The sequence below is a fragment of the Cygnus olor genome, chromosome 16, assembly GCF_009769625.2.
Source record: "Cygnus olor isolate bCygOlo1 chromosome 16, bCygOlo1.pri.v2, whole genome shotgun sequence".
In the NCBI taxonomy this organism is placed as follows: domain Eukaryota; kingdom Metazoa; phylum Chordata; class Aves; order Anseriformes; family Anatidae; genus Cygnus; species Cygnus olor.
This window is the reverse complement of record NC_049184.1, coordinates 10256303-10277153: the sequence shown is the minus strand read 5'-3', so window position 1 is coordinate 10277153 and position 20851 is coordinate 10256303. Positions and strand designations below refer to the sequence as shown.

The 20851-nt window shown below is 36.7% G+C and overlaps 1 protein-coding gene across 3 annotated transcripts in view; it reads right to left on the bottom strand.

The window, feature by feature from the left end:
* The window catches only part of SPO11 (SPO11 initiator of meiotic double stranded breaks), a 40163-nt gene that overhangs the window by 10349 nt on the left and 8963 nt on the right, over positions 1-20851 (bottom strand). The window contains exons 1-2 of one of the 3 annotated variants that reach the window (XR_005824800.1): positions 4957-5431; positions 2471-2584 (exon numbers count right to left, since the gene is read on the bottom strand). Coding sequence is in view for 2 of the 3 variants with exons in the window: in XM_040575643.1 (XP_040431577.1) it covers positions 2471-2584; positions 4957-5102 (260 nt within the window). In the remaining variant the exon portion in view is untranslated. Of the gene's footprint in view, positions 1-2470; positions 2585-4956; positions 5432-20851 lie in introns of those variants that run through there. The other 2 variants (XM_040575643.1, XM_040575644.1) reach the window with 2 other exon arrangements.

The following is a 20851-nucleotide window of genomic DNA, read 5'->3' as shown; positions in this document are numbered from 1 at the left end:
CTTTCTGATGTAGAATGTACAAGAAAGTGTAATTATTTAATATTACAATAATATGATCTGACTTATGCCCTTATTATCAAAATAATTAGATTTCATTTTTGGAATTTTGGAAATAAAAATGGGGGGCATCCTATTCTCTAAACAGTTCACTCGTCTAAATGAGCTCTACCATTTAATTTTTAACCATTTCATACCTGAAGGTAGACATTTCACCAAAAGAATCACTTGTTTTCTTAACAACAGCTCATTCTAGTGTCCTATTTTAATGGCTGTCCTCTCTATAATGCACTGTTTTTCATTTTAGAGTTCTGTACATGCTTTTAAAAAGTACTGATGGTACAATGACCATTATTTTATACAAAGCCACATAATGTTTTTAAATTTTTCTTTGTCAAAGGTTTTGCTCCATGCATCCTTTGGGTGGCAGAACACACCACAGCGCTGTGTAAGGCACAGGAGCAGCAAACAGCACAGTGTAGCATCTGCCTTTCCGCTTCAAAGCAACTTTCTTGCCTTTGTACTGCAACATTGAAAACGTGTGTATGCCTTGTTCCCTACACTGTAACTGCACCGAATGAAACTTTGCCCATTGCTCTGTTAGGGTAAATAAGGAACGCTTCATTTTAGAAACATTATACTCAAGAACCTGATCAGTTTGACTCCCACAGGTAACTCACAAAGAAAACCTTAACCTAACTGTATATCAGATACCCAGAGATTTTTCCTAGTGCTGCATTTATCCCAACAGAACGGTTTTCTGTAAAATCTTTCCACTCCAGGAAAACTGTATTTATTTATTTATTTTAACAGAAATTTGCTCAGCGGAAACCAATTGTACTGCTTTAGGCCTGGCATTCTCACCGATTGACCTCATTCTCAGGTAAATATCTCTCTGGGTATCTACAAATGTTTACAAGGCACGTTTCAAACATGAAATAATTCTCTCATTTCTACAAGCTCCTGCCCCGCAGATTCCAGTTGTGCAGATTAGGAATGGAAATGCTGCCTAAATAAGGAAAAATATGCCCCACTAACTACATTTTCTATCATTCCTATTACATTAGGGGGAGGGGTGTTTTTATTTTTATTTGCTTATTTATTTTTATTTTAATCTTCTCAGAAATCCTGTTGTATTAAACCAGTATGCACATCATTTTTCAATGGAATGAATATGTAAGTTTACATTTCTCCACCATAAATAATGTTTCAACTTTTTAAATTTGATTGATGTGTCTTATTTTTAACATACTGTGATGTTAACTTGTTTTAATATGAACATTTTTCCCCCTACGTGTTCTGATGGCAAATAACATCTCACATTTGTTTTTCTAGCCTGAAATGCCATTTTCTCCAAGACTGCCAAAAATTGCAAAGCTTTGTTATAGTATTTTAATTTTACAGACATCTGAGTGAAACAGTTTTTGTCAAGCTACCAGGGCAGAAATGACTAAATTCACAAGCATTTCAGTTAACTGATTACCTTCAGGCCCTTCAGGTTTCTGATTGACAGAAATTTATTGTTCTCATTAAATGAGTATTTCACCGAAGTGTAATGCTTGGGAGGTTTGCTGTGCTTTTGCAATCTGAATGTTTGTAATGTGCCCACTTACAAGCACCTCTGCAATCTTATTGATCTAAATATCCTTTAACCCACTGATGCCCAAAGCCATTACAAGACAAGAAATAGATTTGTTCCTTCCTTTATCCTTTTGCCTCCATATTATAGAAAACAATTACTTTCTCAGTTTCAGGTATTTCAATTGAGACGAGTGCCCTGGAAAAATACTGTTGCACAGGCAACTTCTACAGCTCTGTGTTATAAAGGACAGATTGCTTTTCCTCTGATCCTGTGTGGGTAAGCTGGCATGAGATATGAAATTTAGACAACAATTCAGAAACTTGTTTTACTTTATTTGGCTAGTGATGGACTTGAAAAGTATACGGACACAACGGCAAGGTAAGAGAACAGTATCTTCTCTGAAGAATACAAAGAGGATAAGTTTATCATTATCATTTGAAAAAATAAGATACCATAAAGAAAAGCAGAGAAAAAGAAAACAGGAAGCACAAAAAGTTGATTGGAAAATGAAATTGCTAGCAATTGTTTCCAGCCTAAAAGAGATTTTTTTTAATCAAATACAACTTATTATTTCTGTTTTCTACTGCACCCAGAAAGTGAATGCATATAGGTCCTCTTTCCTTTCTGACCCCTTTTAAACAAGTTTTGCATTCCCCTTTATGTTAGTGGTCTGCTGTTATTTGACTAAACGCACAATGCCTGTCTATGCAGATTGAGTACTAAGCATCACTTTTTATTTGCCCATTATTTTTTTAAGAAGCCAAACTATTTATTGACTCTAATACTTACAGAACTACATAAGATTAACTTTTCTAGACATTATACAATCAAATTTATATTCATGGCATTTATAATGATATAAGGCAGGACTTTAAAATATATAAAACTTACTCAATATTCCTCCAATCTGATCTCCTAGTTACTGTGAGAACAGGTGCTTGTTTTTTGGACAAGCTTTCAAGTACATCTTGAATAACATTTTCAATTGCTTCAAGAACTTCAGAACTGAAAGAAAGAAAATTAATGATACAATTCATACGATTAAATATAGTTCTACTTTGCATTTTGATCATCTATCCTCATCCCTACAGAATCCATTTAATTCAAAACTGCTTTTAGAATATATTTGTTTCAAAAACATGGGGATCAAAAATGCTTGCTTTTGAATTTTCTTTTCCTTAGTTTCCCTAAAATATTTGATTTTCTATTCTAGATGCATAACTGAGAACATAATTAAACGTACATTTCTATTCAATCCTTAAACCATCAAATTTTTCACCAGATGAACTTTTAGACCAACTGGCTGCTTCATGAGTAATGATTAATGTTTTACTTTAAATGATGTAATATTGGCTTTGGCTACGATTTGAGCTAAGTTGTTTTTAAATGCTGTAAATTTAAAAAATGTTCAACAGTACAAATACATCCTGTTGTACCATTGCACATTAACCTTTTGATCTGTTGCCCTAAACAAACTGTTAAGGGTTTTAATTATACGAAGGCTTCATCTCAACAGATGCACTGTGAAAAGAACAAAATCTGTATCTTTCACCTAAAAAGACAAAGTAACCTTGCAAGCAGATCCCTTACATCAAAACTGCAGGCTGGTCTTAGTGTTATGACAGATGCTTTTTATTTTCATAAGCAATCTGATGCCAACATTTCAGCTGTCCTTAAAATTACAGTTGTACTATATTCCCTTGTAAATGTAAGTAGGAATTAAAAGAGTAGGAAAAAAAATATATTTTAGTTCAAAGATTTATCAGCAAAGTCCAATTTTGTTTTTAAGTAATATACTAAGAAAAGGAGAGTCAATACCAGTGCAGACCACACTGAATGAATTATCCTACTGTTACAAAATCAGCAAGAATAATTTTTAAACCTAGCTATGAGTCTCCTTAAACAATAATGAGGTGTCATTAAAGCTCTCTTCTATCAGCTGAATATACTTCTTCCATTTTGTAGCTCATCTTCCACTTACTATTTGTTCTCAAAAAAAAAAAAAAAAAAAAAGAGAGAGAGAGAATCCAGTTTTAGCAGAATAATTTCTGGAAAGTATTAACCTTTTCTTTTAAAACATTATTCATAGTAGTATCTGCATATTAAATGAAACTACTAGTATTACTAACATTTTTGTCCAATAAGATTACATTGTTCAATGAACACAATGAAAGATATTTTTCTGTATTCAGATGAATAATCGCAAACACAGAGAGACAAGATACCCTGACTCTCAGACTCATGGTCTGTTCCTTCATCTTAAAATCCTACATATTACTGCTATATCCAAAATAGACATTCTATTAAGTGGAGAGGAAATGGTCTGCTGGTCAGCAAAGCTGAATACAATACAAGTCAACTTAACAAAAATTAGAGTTAAGGATAACAAAAATATGTAGAGGCAGATGGCTGAAAGAATGGATAGGCTGCTAGGAAATCTAAACCATGCCATTGTTTTGATACTCATAAGTATCTTATTTATTCATTCCATTCACTGTAACTGTCTTAAAATTCCATAGGCATTTCAAAGTTCACTACAGGATTTGAAAGTTGAGTTTGCTGTTCCCATCAAAGTTTCTTCATTTCTTGGCCAACAGAAGCTGTAAATGTGACAAAGTAGGAAGAGGACAGCAATTTTCTTTGTACCCCTTACTGATATTTCATCTCCTTTTGCAGAGATTAATTGAATTTTAATAAGCAAACACGCAATACCAGCCAAGTATGCCTACTTAAAATACACTCTGGTTTAGTTAATGGTGAAATCTGAGCTGAGAAGGGCAGGCCCTGTATATCTCATAGGGTTTCTCTGTTCATTTCTCACAGGTTGTGGCATGAATAGATACTAGTTTCTGTATAGCAGAGGAAACCAACTTCAACATTAATAGCATAAATGACTGATTTTATAGTACCTGTAGTGAGCAAGCATAATAAAAATACACAAGAGAAACAGTTACAAATAAAAATCTGCAATGTTCCAAAATCCAGAACTGTAAATGGCTAGAACCATTTCCCATACCCTGCCACAAAGACCAAGAACTGTCCAAGTCGTTTTATTATTATTGTCATCCTTTTGCTCTTAAAATACTTCTAAGATGTTCCCTGTCTCTTTTAGCCTCAGGGGCTGACACTGTGCATGGGAGCAGTCTTTTTTTGTTAGTGACATTCAATGTGTTTGTTTTGTCATTATTTTCGGCATTTCCATCTGTACCTACAGACTTTTTGAGAAGTCTGAGGAAACAGAGACGCTGCTTGCACAGCACGAAAGCTGCTTCTCCCTGGTGTTTTTGTAGTAGGGTGTGTTTTTCACTTTTGCACAAGCACTACCAACTTTACCACCACAGAAAGTTAGCACGAGTGCTGCTTTTCACAACTTTTACCTAGGGACATGGCTCCTATGAGCAGACACGCTTGTTTCCCCGAGGCCAGCCTCGTTCCCCGCTGGCACCGCAGAGGAACACACACTGTGGTCCTCCATGGCACCTGACGCAGACCAGCCCAACCTCCCCGGGAGGGATGAAGCCATTTTAAAGAAGGGACCAAGGAGACTGACAGATTAGAAAAGTCTATTCTGGCCACTGGACCTAAAACTCATTCTTTGAGGTCAAATTGAAGGGACAGCTGGTCAGGAAAAGCAGAGCATCACAGTAGAAACTAGTCAAAAACCAACTTTTCCTGGCCAACTGAGGCCTTTTCCCGCCCTTGCTAAGGGCCGGGAGCGGCCACGCCCGCCTGCGCTGACGAGGGACTATTCCCGCCTTTCCCGGCCGACCAATGTCCTTTCCCACTCTTTCTGACAGACAACAGCTGGCCCCGCCCTTCCTAACGGCTGGGGTCCTTTTCCCGCCCTTCCTGACTGACCGCCACAGCCGGAACCCCAAAATGGTGCTGGGGCCGCTGCGTGGGGCAGGTGTCTAAGCACAACATCTGTAGCACCCAAATGTTTGAGGCCATTGGGATAAATCTGGTCAGACTGGCCAGAAAGTGGCTGAATGGCTCATCGATACTTTTCTTGTCCTTTCTGGAAAAAAAAGTGTTTTTTTTTCCTTCCCTCAGTATCAAATGTCTCTTCCTGATTGTTCTCATTAGCTGGAAGAAGTCTGGAAAAGCCGAAAGTCCCAATACCAAGCTGAAAAAATCAGTTCCCTTCCTCTAAATGGAATTCAACTTCTAATGAGATTAAATATTTAGTATTATTTTTATAATTTGCCTCCAGCATTTGGAAGATTTAGAATAGACTTGGGATATATTTTCATACTTTTTTTTAATACACTGTCATAAACTTGTGTTCAGAACAAACACTCAATCTGAAATTCTAAGTGTTGTGAATCACTGGCTTCTGAGGAAGTCGAGATTTAAGACAAAAGTTGTTGAATGTTCTAAGACTTTTGGCCGAACAAGGACATTTCTGATTCATGTGGAGTCCTCAGCCAGAGGGCATCATTTTAAAATTGACAATACAAAGCGAGAGATAAACTGTGAATTTGAAAAGAAACCCCACATGTGATTATTATCTTGGTGCACTTCATGCCAGTTTTCTTTCGGCGTTTGCCTACAAAAATTCTAGTCTCTTTCTCATCAGAAATTCTTGTAGGCATTGTTTAAAGTTTAAAGAGAAAACGCAGTACTTCTTGGGAGACCTGAGGGTCCAAGGCGTGCACCAGTGCGAGGCCAGCTCCCATCCGATGGCCGAAGCCTACAGCCTTACCTTTGCAGTTCTTTTACGCCAAAGACTGTTCTCAACTCCTAACTATGTCATAGCAACTGACTGCCTGAAAGCAGTCATTCTGAGTATTAGCAGTAACTTAGGAGTTAAGCATCTTAAAGACTTGTTCTTTCCAGAGAAAATTTTAATAAGCCCACCACTGATAGCATTGTCTTTTACCCACAGCAGTCGGTAACGCTGGAAGCTGTGCTCTATCTAGCTCACCAACAGCACTTCTAAAGGTGTGATGGTTAGGCCTGTTGTTAGCAAGTTAGATGACATAGTACATAAAATGTTGAAGATGGCATGTTTCTCCTTCTGTTCTATTTCTTCTCTGGTACTGACAAGAGTAAGCAGTCCAACTCCAGCCTGAGTAGGTAATTAAAAAAATTATGCATTGATTTATTTGAGGAAAGCCTCAGGCTATGTAGATACGAATACAAGGTGCTTCAATTAACAGAGGCAAGCAAAAGAAAGGGGAATTAATAAATTGAATTTTTCATTTCTTTCATGTTAGATCTTTGGCCTTTAGGTACCTTGAGATCACTCCGGAAATATTTGTGTAAAAACTCTGTAGCTCTTTCCAACAATTCAACATCAAAATCAGATTTTTGTTTGATATAGGACTGACAACATTATATCCTGCCCCTAGCAACAGTTTGCAAACAAAACTATATATATCAACTTGAGAGAAACTAATTTAATGCCTTTCCCCTTTTTCAAAGCAGCAAACAGCAACTGGAAAAAAGCAGGACCAAAATTCTCAATGCTTATGCCAGAATTAACAAAGGAGAGAATAAAAAATATACAAATATATACATATACAAGCATACACATAAATATATATACATTTTTATATATGTATTAGTAAACACATAAACTAGTATCAAGAATATGACCAGTGTATGAACAACAATCAGTAAATGAACTAGCAGGTTCATTTACTAAAGACCTCTTTATTTATTTATTTCTCCTTTATAAACTCTGCTTTATTTTTTAAAAATGCTTTTCAATTAAAAATACTGACTGCTGTTTTATGTGAATTAGAGGGAGAATGACTAGGAAAACAAATACCAAAACATTATTAAATGTTAAGATGGAAAGAAAAATGTGAAAAAGCAGTACAACGAATGCAGTTTCAACTGCATTGCCTTGCTCCTACAAAGATGTGCAGTAGAGGGCACCACAGATGGCATACAGAAGATTACTACTTGGAAGCTGTTAAATCCTGCACTATAATTTCACATCTTTGATAAAGCAGATATGATAAGTAATGAAACACTTTCAGATTTGTTTTAAAAGACAGACTATTACCAATAATTCCCTTAGGATTGCCTCCTGTTATAAATGTATGCTCTTATCAGAATACTTTTGAAAAAACCTGTGTTGTGAAATTGTATGAGATGTCTAATGCCAATTTCTAAGTATGTTCTTTAACTGTTGAAGAGGAGCCTATCTGGATCAAAAGCTGTTGTAATCATTACATAGTACATAATAAAAGAGCTATATAGTACAAAAATGTGCATTTATTTAGTGCCAACTTATTAAATTGCTTGATTCTGACTTTTTATATACAAAGCACTGCATCAGCAGAACAAATATTATATAAAATATATAGAACCATATGTATGCTATTTCCTTTCCTTCACAGCATGACTTATCAGAAGATTTTTCCTCTTTTCATGTGTAGTTCATCTCTTACATTAAGTTTACATGATCATCATGTAAGTATTTCTCGCCAAATGGTCTGTCCTTAATTGTTCTAGTGGACTGGCAGACATACCAGTGGACCTGATAGGTTTATTTTCAATTAATGTCAAATCCTGTCTTTCACTCATGCTTAAAAAAAGACCTCTCCAAATTGTAGTGATTCAGTGCAAGCAGAAGTATTTGGGCCAGCTAGAAGTGTTAAGGAGATAGATGGAAGCTTAAAAACTACAGCGAGAACAGGAAAAACAAAATCCCCACCAGGCATTTAAGAGCTTCTTGGGAGTATGCCTACTATGTTCCAGCAAGCTTCAGTTTCTTTCCGGCTCCCTTGGCTGTGATCTGGACAATTGCTGGAAGGACAGACATTTTGTGAGCCAGCAGATTTTACTATGAATAAGTTAGGATGAAACAGGAGCCAGATCTATCACCTGCCAGTTACATGAAAAATTACTGATCTTTTTCAAATGAGCAAAGCCCAGAGGGAAAAAAAAAAAAGAAAGAAAGAAAGAAATTGAGAGAGATGTATAGTCATTCTCTGCTAACAGCTAACAACTTCAAATGGGATATCTCCTTTTAACTAACATGTTTGGTTAAATAAATTAATAAATAATAAAAATAAGTTAAAAAAAAAAAAAACAACTTTTACATATTTTCAGTTTACCTAGCTCTGGAGGGAGAAACACCTGCAAAATATTTATTGCAAAATATTTATTTATATCTCTCTGAAAGAGAGCCAAGTCACAATCATGAGAGGAAGTGGTTTTTTGTTACCATCCCTTTTCTTGTTGTTGTTTTATCTCTCAGACAGAAATAAACACTAACAGGCCTTTCTTAAAAGTAAAAGTAACTTTCATCTAATCTCTGTTACTGTGAATTTCAGATCCAGCATTTTCTAGTGCTCTTAGGGGCAATAATATATTTTGGGTGGCAGGACAAGACAGGTTTTTGAGACAAAGAAACACAAAGTGAAATGAATGAAAAGATGTCTTTTCATAATTCAGTATAAATGCCATAAGAGTTTCATTGACAATAATTAAGCTGCAAACAGAATTAGTTGTCTGAACATACAAAAACAAATTTTATGTGCTGAGAAGTTTGAGCTTGCCCCATACTGTCACAGCCATTATTTCTCAATCCTAAACTGGTCACACACTAAAATAGAGCACCCCTGAAGTTCTCCTGAATCCTTAGGGATTCTCCCTCTCTCTGTAGTCCAAGTTACTGTATCAACTTTTCATCCTTGCAGCAGTTTTAAAAAAAGGAACTGCACGCTGTAGGCATGTACCCTCCCTGGAAAAATAAAATAATAATAAAAAAATCAGCTGCAGCAGCTTTAAGGCTTGGAAAAGTTACATGAAAATGAGAATAGGATTTTATAATGGGAAGTTGGGCGTTCTACTACTTTTATTATTCTTTTGAAGAGCATGTTGTGAAGGAATATAAAGAGAGAAGATATTTTGAAACATCCAAGCCTCTATGGAAGTGACTCAGCTGAAAATAAAACAAAGATTGTTTTGCTGTTGAATAACCTACACGTCTCTCACATACAAATAATAAATATAATTGCAGGCAAAATGTTAAATTCTGCTGTATTCTGTATCAAAATCCCATGACAGCTGAATAATAAAAGAATCAGGCAAATAAACGGCACCACCCTTTACATCAACTACCTGTCTATTTCTAAAAGAGATAAATGCCTAACAGTTACCTATTGCCACATTTTCCATTGCTAGGAATGGGAATCAAATGAGAACGTGGGCTGAAGTTTCTACATATCAGCTAAATAAATAATTAGAGTTAAATGGCTGGGGGACTGTGAGTAACTTACAGCCAATTCCTTCCACTCTCTTTGGCAACTCCCAGTAATCAGATGCCACTATTGTCCATACGGTAAGAATCTGACAAAACCCACTTGGCAACAGTGGTAAGTTTTCAGGTAGCTACACATCATATCATGGAAGTGGTAATAGCATCTAATGAATTGATTTGTAAACATCTTTATACTTGTAAAATTCCAAATCTGGTTTAACTGAACATTGAATAAACATGTTATTAGGAAAAATTCTGATTATTAAAAAAATGTGTTAAAGGAAAAATATGTTGAAACAAACAAATGAAAGACATTTGTGTTAAAACGTAACTGGAAAGCAAGAATGTCTTCCATTCCATGTTGATGTGACAGCTTGGACATAGTAGTCAATAGAATACATTCTCAGAAACAGCTGCACCATTTTCTCTGGTTTTGAAAAAGGTAAAACATCTTGTTTATTTTTTATTTTCCTTTTGTTGGCAAAATCCTAGAGAGCACGAAAACTCAGGTGTGATTTTGCTCCTCAAACCCAAAAATGCCAGCTGCTGTATATTAAAAATACTTGAGCCAAAATCTGTTCTTTCACTTATGTGAATGCTCCACCACTGCTGTCCTGGCCCCAGATTTATGCCAACAGGTAAAACTTGGGATGGACTTTAGACCTTCATTATTAATTAATAACGCCTGGGGAAAATGAAGTAAGAGAGTGATGTAGGAGTCTATTTTGACACTGAGTACTGTGGGCCATATAAATATCAAAAAGGGTGGGGCAGCTGATTAACAGACTTCTGCTTCATTTTTGGAAGCCTAGATTAAAATCAGTTTTATGTCACCATTTAAAATGCATTTGGAGTTTTTATTTAAGGTATTACTGTTAATTAGTAACACAAAAATGCCAGGGGCACTGTGATGCAATTTTGGATAAATGGCAACCTTTGCTTTGGAGGGTCCTAAGGCTCAGTAAAATTGTACCAAATAAAAAAATAGCATAGATGTCTTGTCTCGGTCTGCTGTTTTCTGTTTGTTTGTTTTTTACTGGAGGAGAGAAGAAAACCCATGATCCAAATGTAAACAGGAATCCAACCAAAACATGCTTTACTGTGATGTTGTAAAAGCAATTCTGAATGCACTAAGATTAACTGGACTTTCATGAAGACTTCTCTGCACCTTTTTCTTGGATAAATTTTTAGTCTATTCAAACATTTTGTGAAGTCTTTCTATATATTTGTAGACAACTCTTTTCTCTGGGGAAACTCATACATGGATGTCACTGCTATAAGCCATCTTCTGTATTTGGGCATGGAGGAAGGTATGACATTTTGCTTTGTTTTGCTTTGATTCACTGCTGTTGGCAATGAAAACTACTAACCATCTAACCATCTTGAGCCTGGCTTGAGGGATATTCTTCCAGGCAACTTTCTGGCTTCTTTTAGGACCAGATTCTAGAAAGTACTGAGCCAGAAGAGCACTGAGGACATGCTGCAGCCAAAAATGTATACAGCTCACAGTTACAAGAAGGTGTTAATTAAATGTTTCATAAATAAAACTACAGAATCTGTGCACATAAATAAAAAACTTCTGTAATATAAAGCTCTCCCTGGCTGATCCCAAAGGGACTTCAGTGCTTAAAGAATAGAATAGAACAAATTTATACTGTTCTCTAAAGACAAGATCTTCTGGCACAAACAAGAGTTTGGAGCTGTGGACTAAGGAGTTTTTCTACACTGGAAAATTGACTGGAATTGCTATTGCAGAGTAAGCTATTCTGCAACAGCTTACTGTCTGACCCGTGACTTTTCCAGACTAGAATATCCACACAGGGAGCTATTATGGAACAGTTTATTCAGAAATAGCTATTGTGGTTAGTCTTCCTGCACAGATAAATGCACAGTATCCATGCATATCTATAGTAAGGAAAAAAAAATGTGGGGGGGTATTTTATTATTTTTATTACTATTATTATTATTATATATTACAGAATACTATCTAAAGTCTGAAATATAATATGTGGCAAAATGGTAGACAAGGAACTTTTGGTCAGATCCTGATGCAATTAAGATCCCTTATTGAATTTGCTAACATAAGATATATTATTATAACTTACTATAATCATTTACTTACATGCTAGGAACATCTCTACATCTGCAAGGCTACATCCATTACAGGATGTTGCATCAGCTTAACTAAATAATTAAGAACATACCTAATTAAGTTAGGGAAAAATATTAACAAAATATATTTGTTGCAGTCTCTGATTGAAAGAACTCACATCTCACTCATCAGTCTTAATAACATAAATGCACGATGTTAGACAGAAATATACAACAGTTTCAAACCTCTGTGATAGCCAAGCTTTTTTGATGGTAGCCCATTAATTTGAATAAATAAATAACAAATAGCCACATGCTGTCAGCAGTACCTCTTCTAGGCACTGGAAAAAAATTCCTGTCTGCGCCTTAGGCATAGGTGGATGACAGGTGGGACAAGCACTTGTTACCAGAGACAGAGTTCCTTTCTAAAAAAAATGGTGCAGTGTTAATTTATTATTTCATTATTTTTCTGCATGTCCTCCACTCTGGAATGTTAAAGGGTCTCTCATGCATTGTGCTGGAATGCTTCCATACTGGATCCATTCACTGGGAGTTTTGAGTGCCAGGAATGCGAGATTGGGACCTTACCATGTCAAGCAAAGTGAAAAATAATCGGTACATAAAGGGTGTTGCTGAAGATACTATCATCTGTCCATTTAGTAATATTTAAAGCTTTCTTTATGAATTAAGCTGAAGATTTTCTTTCAGCCTTTTAATAAAGTTTGATGCTTCACCAGAAGGAAAACTAACCTTCACGTCAACCAACCTAGATTCTTACTTGGTGTGGAGAGCTGGATGAGATCATATCCTCAGCAAAATTATAGAATGCTAAGAAGGGAATCAGGAGTGCCAATTCCTAACTCTCATTTTAATGACAGGGTGCCTCATATTAGTGATGTAATGTAAGCAAATAATAGATGTTGCTGAACAGCTGCTATTACACTCTGTTGGCTCTTCTCTCAGAGATTCAAATAGGGGAGAACTGGTCCTTTAAATTTTAAGTACTTTGATTTTCTAGATTTTCACCCATATTATGATGGCCAACACATCAAAATCTTCATTTTGATCAAAAAGAATTTTTAAAATTCTTCTGTTAAAAACTAGTTGAGTTTTATAAAACAAATTTATTCTATAGAAACTAAATTTTCTGAAATGCAAATTTACTTCCAGTAAACTGTATTTGCTGAAATATATGCACAAATTATATCACAAAATGTAAGGACAGTAGTTAGAAAAACAAAATGATGTGTCTTGAATACCTTTAAAATACTTTTGTCTTTATATAGTTTTTCAAGGACTCAGTTATAAAGTTTTACCTCATAAAATAAATATTAATATATGATTACATTCATATATAGCTTGCATAGTCTGACAGAGAAAGGCAACACTTTATACAAAGTCAGCTTTGCCAATTACACCACACCAGTTGTCTGGAGGGACCCAAATAACTTCACAGATTTGCGTATGTACTGGGATTACTGACACCCTATCGAAATGTTGTAAGAACTTACAACTGTTGTAAGACGTGCTGTGCTGACGGCACGTTTTCTGGAAATCATGGGCCTGCTCCTGGGAACTGATGGGAATCCCACTGTCTCCTCACACTGACAGAATGAATGGCCACAGGAACAATTTTGTATAATCTCCCTGGGGAGGTAAAAAAGCTGTGGCAAAAGGATTCCCAGGGAGTCCTGGGAAAGAAGAAATGAGGTTTCATTCTGGGCCAGCAATCCATTACAAGATTATTACCTAAATCCTTTCATGTCACTGTTGCACTGGAAAGTACCGAAAGAGTGGCAAGGAGGAAGAAAACAATAAATGAGAAGCCAAACTAGACAAATCTCAGGCTACAATTTGGAAGAAATAAGACAAAAAAAGGGTCAGAATAGGAGAAAACAGCTAAGCATCAGGAGGATTTATGAAGAAATTATCTTTTTTTTTTTTTTTTTTCCCCCAATTGGAATGTGTTTTAACAAACTAGGGGATAACCTTCAAACTCAGAGACTCTAGGTCCGAAAGATGACTGACTGAAATGTTTTCCTAACACTCTGTGCCCTCGTCTTGATTTTGGTAGTGGGCCTCCCTCAGAAACATACTTCACATTTGTATTGTACATATTCTCCTTGTGTGGAGGAAGAAATAACACACCACAAACTAAAGAGGTTACTGTACTTGTGACAGATTTAGTCAGTAATAATGTAGAATAAGAGAAAAAAAAATCAAATCATTTACATGATACAAAAGACAGCATTTATGGAGACTCTCAACAATTTCCACTCCCAGTGGAAAACATCTAATTTCAAAAATTAAATGTTACCAGCTTCACAATGTAAACCCTTGCAGAATATATAGCCATGATCCTAATCCATATTAGTTTTCCATTATGATGGGGCAACAGGAACAGAATGTTTTTCCTGCATTACACAACATTCAGTCTTTTGCTGGAGATTTAAACCAAGAAAACTTTTACTTTGACAAGATACATTTGTTTCCGTGTTTTATGACACACTTATAATAAATATATTAAGCAATACACTGAGGTCAGACGTGCTGAAACACTGTAATAAAAATACTTTTACGATGAGTGTCTGAGAAATTATCAATAACTTTTCAAGTCCTCATAACTGTTAAATCAGTAAATGGACTCGAGAAATTTGAGAAATATTTCTGTGTAACACATGCATATTTTTATCTTAATTTTCAAAAACAAAATCAGTGCTGTAAGTTTTGCCAACTGCCCTTCTAGGTAAGATTCTTGCCTATAAATGCACTGAGGCAGAATGACGCTAATGAGATGTAAAGTTCATCTCTGTGCTCCCTTCACTCTCTGGCAAGACCAGCAATAGCATATCTACAGTGAGCTATACTAGCTATTTACAGTCCCCAGGGCACAGATGCAGAAGTTATTCAGCCATGGAAAAACCTGTCATACTCTCCATCTCTCTACTCATGCCCCTTATCTGTGTGCTGCTACCAGAGTGCCTGGCTGGCACTTAGAGAGGTGCTGGCCACGTGCCCCTCGGTAGGCAGTGTTGTATGACGGCACCAGGAGCGATGGCCATACAGCGTCGCATGGGTGGGCTCAGCTGAAATTAGAAAACAATGTTATGTGCTTTTCAGGCATTCCTTGTGGGGAGGGGGGAACAAAACCTCAACAACTACAAAAACAACACCTCGGTAAAATTACAATTGAAGAACCTAATATATAATAATAATAATACAAAAAAAAAAAAATCATTTTCTGGTTTCTTACTCTTTCAGATCATCTCCTAGCTTCAATATTACATATATTGCACTACTACACACATTTTATTATACACGTATGCAACATATATATGTTACCTGTATGCTACATTTTTCATTAAATTTCTTTGTGTTCAACTACTAGTTGACAGAATACTATTTTTGTGAGGAATGAGTTTTCTTTGTACCAGTGAAAAACAGAAATGCTTAATCTGAAATATAATATGGACTGTCATCTCATAAAAAAAATTATAGATAACAAATAAAGATTATCTTTTCGTAATTAATTAATTGACTTGTTTGGGAACCATTGCACCACTTTGTCTAGAGGCATAAAGAAAAATGTTTGTAAGAAAAGAAAAACTATTGAAAGGAAACTGCAAAAATCCATCAGACCAAACAATGTTGAGTATACAAATGAACAAGCTGCAGTTACTTGAATAATGAAGACAGGTTATTTCTTGTATTTATTACAGGCACTTTCAGGTATTTATTGCATCAGCTGAGATATTTATCTAATCATCTGTTTAAAAGACCATATTGGAATATGCACTAGAATAAAGGGGTTAATTCTGATTGTTGAAACTGCAGACATTCTATATAATGCACTTTGTGGCACCCAGAAGTTTTCAACTTTACCTTAGGTTTTTAAACCTACGAGCATTTTTCAGATGGCTTTCACTAATTTTAGTGCCTCTCAAATCCAGTACCAACCATTCAGCTTTTCAGCACTCAGTTAAAAAATTGATTTTCTTCCTTTGTGTTTTTTTCCATTTCCACTAACGTGTGGTTAGCATTTTCAATACAGACTTTCCATCTGAGAAGCACAAAATGTTTACAGCATGGGTGACACAGTGACCTCTACAATGCTAAAACCTGAAGTGTGAACTCACCTACATGCAAACCGAGGATTTCTGACTATTTGATTACTGTGTCCACAGAAATTTTAAATAGTAAGCATAATGTAAAATTTCTGGAGTTATATGGATAGTGGTTCATGCTTTATCAGATCAACTAGTGTTTGAAACTTTTTTTTTTTTTGCAAAGGCATCCCAGAGAGTTCACTCCCATTATACTGAATTCATTAGTTTTAATCTAATTTAATCTCTGTGCTTCAACATATTGCTAAAAGGATTCACAAACTGCTACATACATTCCCATGATGAGAGCTTTTGTATGAGCTTTTCAGAGCAGTCAGCGACAAAAGACACGAAACATCTATTGTGTCTCCCAAGACTGGTCTAAGGTTGAAGAGTAGGAGAGCAAACACCACAGTACTTTGCAGTCCTGTTTTGACCACTTTGAATTGCCTCCTGCCTCCTATTCTTAATAAAAAGCATAGGAAGTATCACACTCGTTAATTCAAAGTTCACTTATCCTAATGTTCTGCTTCTGACAGCAAGCAATACTGGGCATCGTGAGAAGAGTATAAGCATACAGCGATGCTTTCCCAGCACGCTTTCCCAGTGTCCTGTTTATGAATCAAGGGCTTCTGGAACCAGGGGCAGTGACTTTGTATTCAGAGACTATTTTCTTCTATGGATTTGTACATGCCATGTCTAACATGCAAAACGTCCTGTGACAGGGAGTTCCACAGATTAACTACTCACTGCTGAAGATGGGTCTCCTTTTGTTTGCCTTCAACCTGCAGTCTGCGAGTCTCTTTTGAAGCCCCTTGCTGTGTTGAAAGACAGCGAAGGATCAATGATACCTACTGCCACAGATCAGGTAGGAGAGGGGAACACAGTGCTAAGGATGCCTGCAGCATGACAATCGGGTAAGAGCTTATTAGCAGGTAAATAGATTGGGAACAAACACACAAGAAGAAGAGTAGAAATCATGAAATGAAAGCAGCAGGTGAGAATTCCATGTAAAACCATCTGTCTTGTCTTGGCTAATACAGGTATCAAGATTCAGAAACAATTTTGGCCTTCTGAACAAGGCTGGAAGCTACACACACCCTCTATTCCTTTCTTTCCCCATAAATGTCAGTTCTACAATCAAATGAAAAAAAAAAAAAAGGTTTTAAATTCCTTAACATTTGGGCACACACAGGCAGGCTTCACCTCCCTTCTACTCCCCGCAGTCCCACTGATGTCAGCCCAGGGGAAGCTGAGGTCATAGTTTGGCTCCAAGGAAACCCAAAGCACAGAAGTACCTCAGGGAGATATACCATCTTTTCTTGCCACCGGAGGGAATTTTTTTTGCCTTAGCTTGAAAAAGAACTTGGTTGTGATTGAGATAAAATAGATTGTGGAGAATTTGATCTACGTGTAAATGTCTCCAGATATTTAATCAATGGGGAAGCAGTGGAACAGGTTTGGGCAGCCTACTGTTTGATGACCTGTTCCGATAAAACCTGGCTGGACTATAGAAGTCATTCAATATCCATCCTTGCTGATGTTTCTCATGGCCAGCTAGCTACATGGAGCTCAGCTTCCTGATTTTATTAGAATTTAGCTTCCCACCCTCATACAGGTTTTTGCACTAGGATATAAGAAAGCAATCTGAAAGGAACGTTGAAGTTTTACCTATTAAAAAAATATATATATCTACATTATGTACCCAGATGGGGATGGAGAGGAAGAGAGTATGTAAGAAATATTGGCTACGAGTCCTACTATATGCATAGACATGAAATCTTGGCTGCCCACTGTATGAGCTAAAATGTTGGATAGTAACAGTGCTCCAGAAAAGATTGAACCCTGGGGCTTACTGCTAGGCAATGATGGATTTAATTAGCAGGGTGTGTCTAGAGGGAACGAAGGAGATTCTTCTCAGGACTTGCCTACACTTGAAACTGTGTGTTTTTTATGCATCTCTGTTAAATTGTTTGCAAAATCCATTGTATGATCAATGCACACACACCACACCATGATGTTCTTATTTTCTGTCACTGCAGTTCTTCGTGCAATAACAGCATCCCTTTAATGAGCTTAGTTTAATTTCTTGTCATGTTCAAACTCCTTTCGTGTTTTGTGCTATTTCCTACATGTTCAGCTGTGAATAATTTCCCACCTTTTCAATTACAAATAGCATAAAAACTGGCAGATTAGTGTGCAACCATGTATCTGAAAAAAAAAAATACCCAGTGAAAATTGTAATGCTATGTTTTTTCCTCTGATCAACAACTACATTGAATTTCCACTTATAGGATTCTGTCTGTCAATGGATCTATGGAATCTTAGAGGAAAGACAATCATACAGAAGTTTTGTTTCAGGGAATGAATTTATACTAAGAGATTCAGTCTCTTAATTTAAAAGATCTAGTGTTTGTGTACCACTTAGCAGTTTTAATTATTCTTTAATTTGCAGGAGGCTGTACTAGGAAATAATTTAATAAAATGCCAAGAGGACAGGGATGTGCAGACCAGAAACAGGGTTTAATGAGCTATGCTACGAGCTGTGACTCTTACAGACCTCAGATCTCTCAACATTTATGCGTTAGTTGCTATGCCTGTGAAATGGAAATAGAGCACTTGGTTAATCTCACATAACTGCCTCTAGTATGGGCACCGATAGAATGTGCAGTTGGTAAGTGCACTACTGATGTTACGTGTGTAACTAAATCAAAGAAAGCAGGATTAGATTTCATGGATGGGAAACGCTGCATTAACAAGAGCCTTTTTCACATGTCTTTATCTTCTGACAAAAGACAAGGAAATTACTATTAAATGCATTATATTATATTACAGGAGAGAAAAAAAAAAAAAGCCATCTTTATATTTCGCCGAGAGGAGGAAAACGGCACTGACCTATGTTATGTACAAAAATGTTTGCGTACTGAGAGCGATGCTGTACCCAGCTTGTGTCCTAGTGTGGGAATTTCGTTTGCAAAAGAACTGCAGGGATTGTTCTGCAAGGAGTATGCAAGCCTACAGACCCCCCTGCCTTTCCCAGGAGCTCTCGCTGCTTCGCTTACTCTTTCTGGCTGTGAAGTCTGAAAAGAGTTCACAGAGGAGCAACAGGATCAGACTTCCCCTCTCACCTTTTGTTGCAAAAAAAGAAAAGAGTTTGGTCAGGTCCCCTAAAACTACTTCAGACTGAATTAGACCACAAAAATAAATAAATAAATAATGAAATTACACACAAAATGTACACTCACAATAAATGTAAAAATGTCATCTTCCCAACTCCTGTGGTTAAATCTTTTAGAGCTGCCATTTACAACTAAATATATTCAAATATCTTTAAGACCTAATACAGATGATACTGCCACAACCATTTGCTATTACTTAAAAAGTGTTTACAGGTCTGATTTCAGCTTCCATTGAACAGCGGTGTAAGGAACCAGCGCCCGTGGACGCACAGACATGCACACAAGCACATATTTCATCCAACCCACCACGACCAGCTCCAGGTCACACTGATTAACACTTTTCACATAAACACACTTTTTCTTACTTGAAATGTTAATGCCTGCTTAGTGCAAGGTGAAAGTCTATCCAACGATAGAATCCCTTAAGAGTGTTAATTAAACAGGACAATAATAATCCACTGGTGATTTATAGTGAGGTGGATTACTAGACGATAGTGGTTGGTCTGATAGGCATTTATTGCCTACTTAACCATTTAAGTATAACAAAAAAAATCATTGTGGTACAAAAGGTGATGAATGTTTCTGCTAAAACAGTCCATTAAGATGATTCATTAACATTACAAAGAGGTCTGCAGCCTGTGTGCCACTTGGAGCCTGTAAAAGTCTGGGAAAGTGAGAGACATTACCATAGGAAATGCTTTATGCTAAACGTGCACTGATAGAATCTAAAGTCCACTTTCTGCAGATAACATCGCGTTTTACATTTTGCACTACAAGGTCTAAGGCTGCTTTGTACTTCTCATTTCTACAGCTAGAGAATGTATCTTCCTAACAGAGAAGTGCGGGAGGAGAGGAGTAATAAAAGTCACAATGCTCTGGCATACATTTGAGTCTTTCATACTCCCCTTTGAACTGATGTTACTGGAATGCCGAATCGCTGGTTACACCACTGAGGAATGACTGAGAGTCATGAGTTATAGTCACAATGGCTACAACTTTATTAAATGCACACCAAATAAAGCTAACATAATGATCTTTTCGGGTCAAATAACAACAGATTCCTGCTGTGTAGCAGCAAGGAGGTATACCACGTACAACCAATACATGGAATTGTAGAAGGGTTAAATCAGAGTGAAAAAATATCTAAAAATGCCCAAACTAAGATCTCAATACTTTCCTAACAAATTATTCCCAGAAAAGTGGACATAATGAAGCTTGATCCCTTACTGATTTATGTCACAACTCTCACACCTCCCTATCCCAACAACCCCAGCTGTCCCCATGCCCTCTACCGCAGTCACACTGCAACACCCCAAGCCTCCCTCAGCCTTCCCGACTCTCCCCCACACCAAGAACATTTATTTTTCACTGAGGACTACCCTGGCGTGCCCTGGCATCCCTCCCCTAGCCATCACCAGACTGTTTTGATTTGGCAGCTCAATAAAACAGTGCATTTGCTAAGGAGTATCAGAGTAATCTGCAAATTAGTTAAATCATTTGCTGTTGTCAACCACAATGAAGAATTGCTAAATTCTCCCTTCTTCTCAATGGGAATATTAATAAGAATTCCTTCCTCTCCTTAGGTGCTAATTCCTGCAGTACTGGTAAGGACAGTATCTCTGAAGCATCTACGTAACCTGTGACAAACGTGTCAGCATACTGGAAACTGGGTCAGACA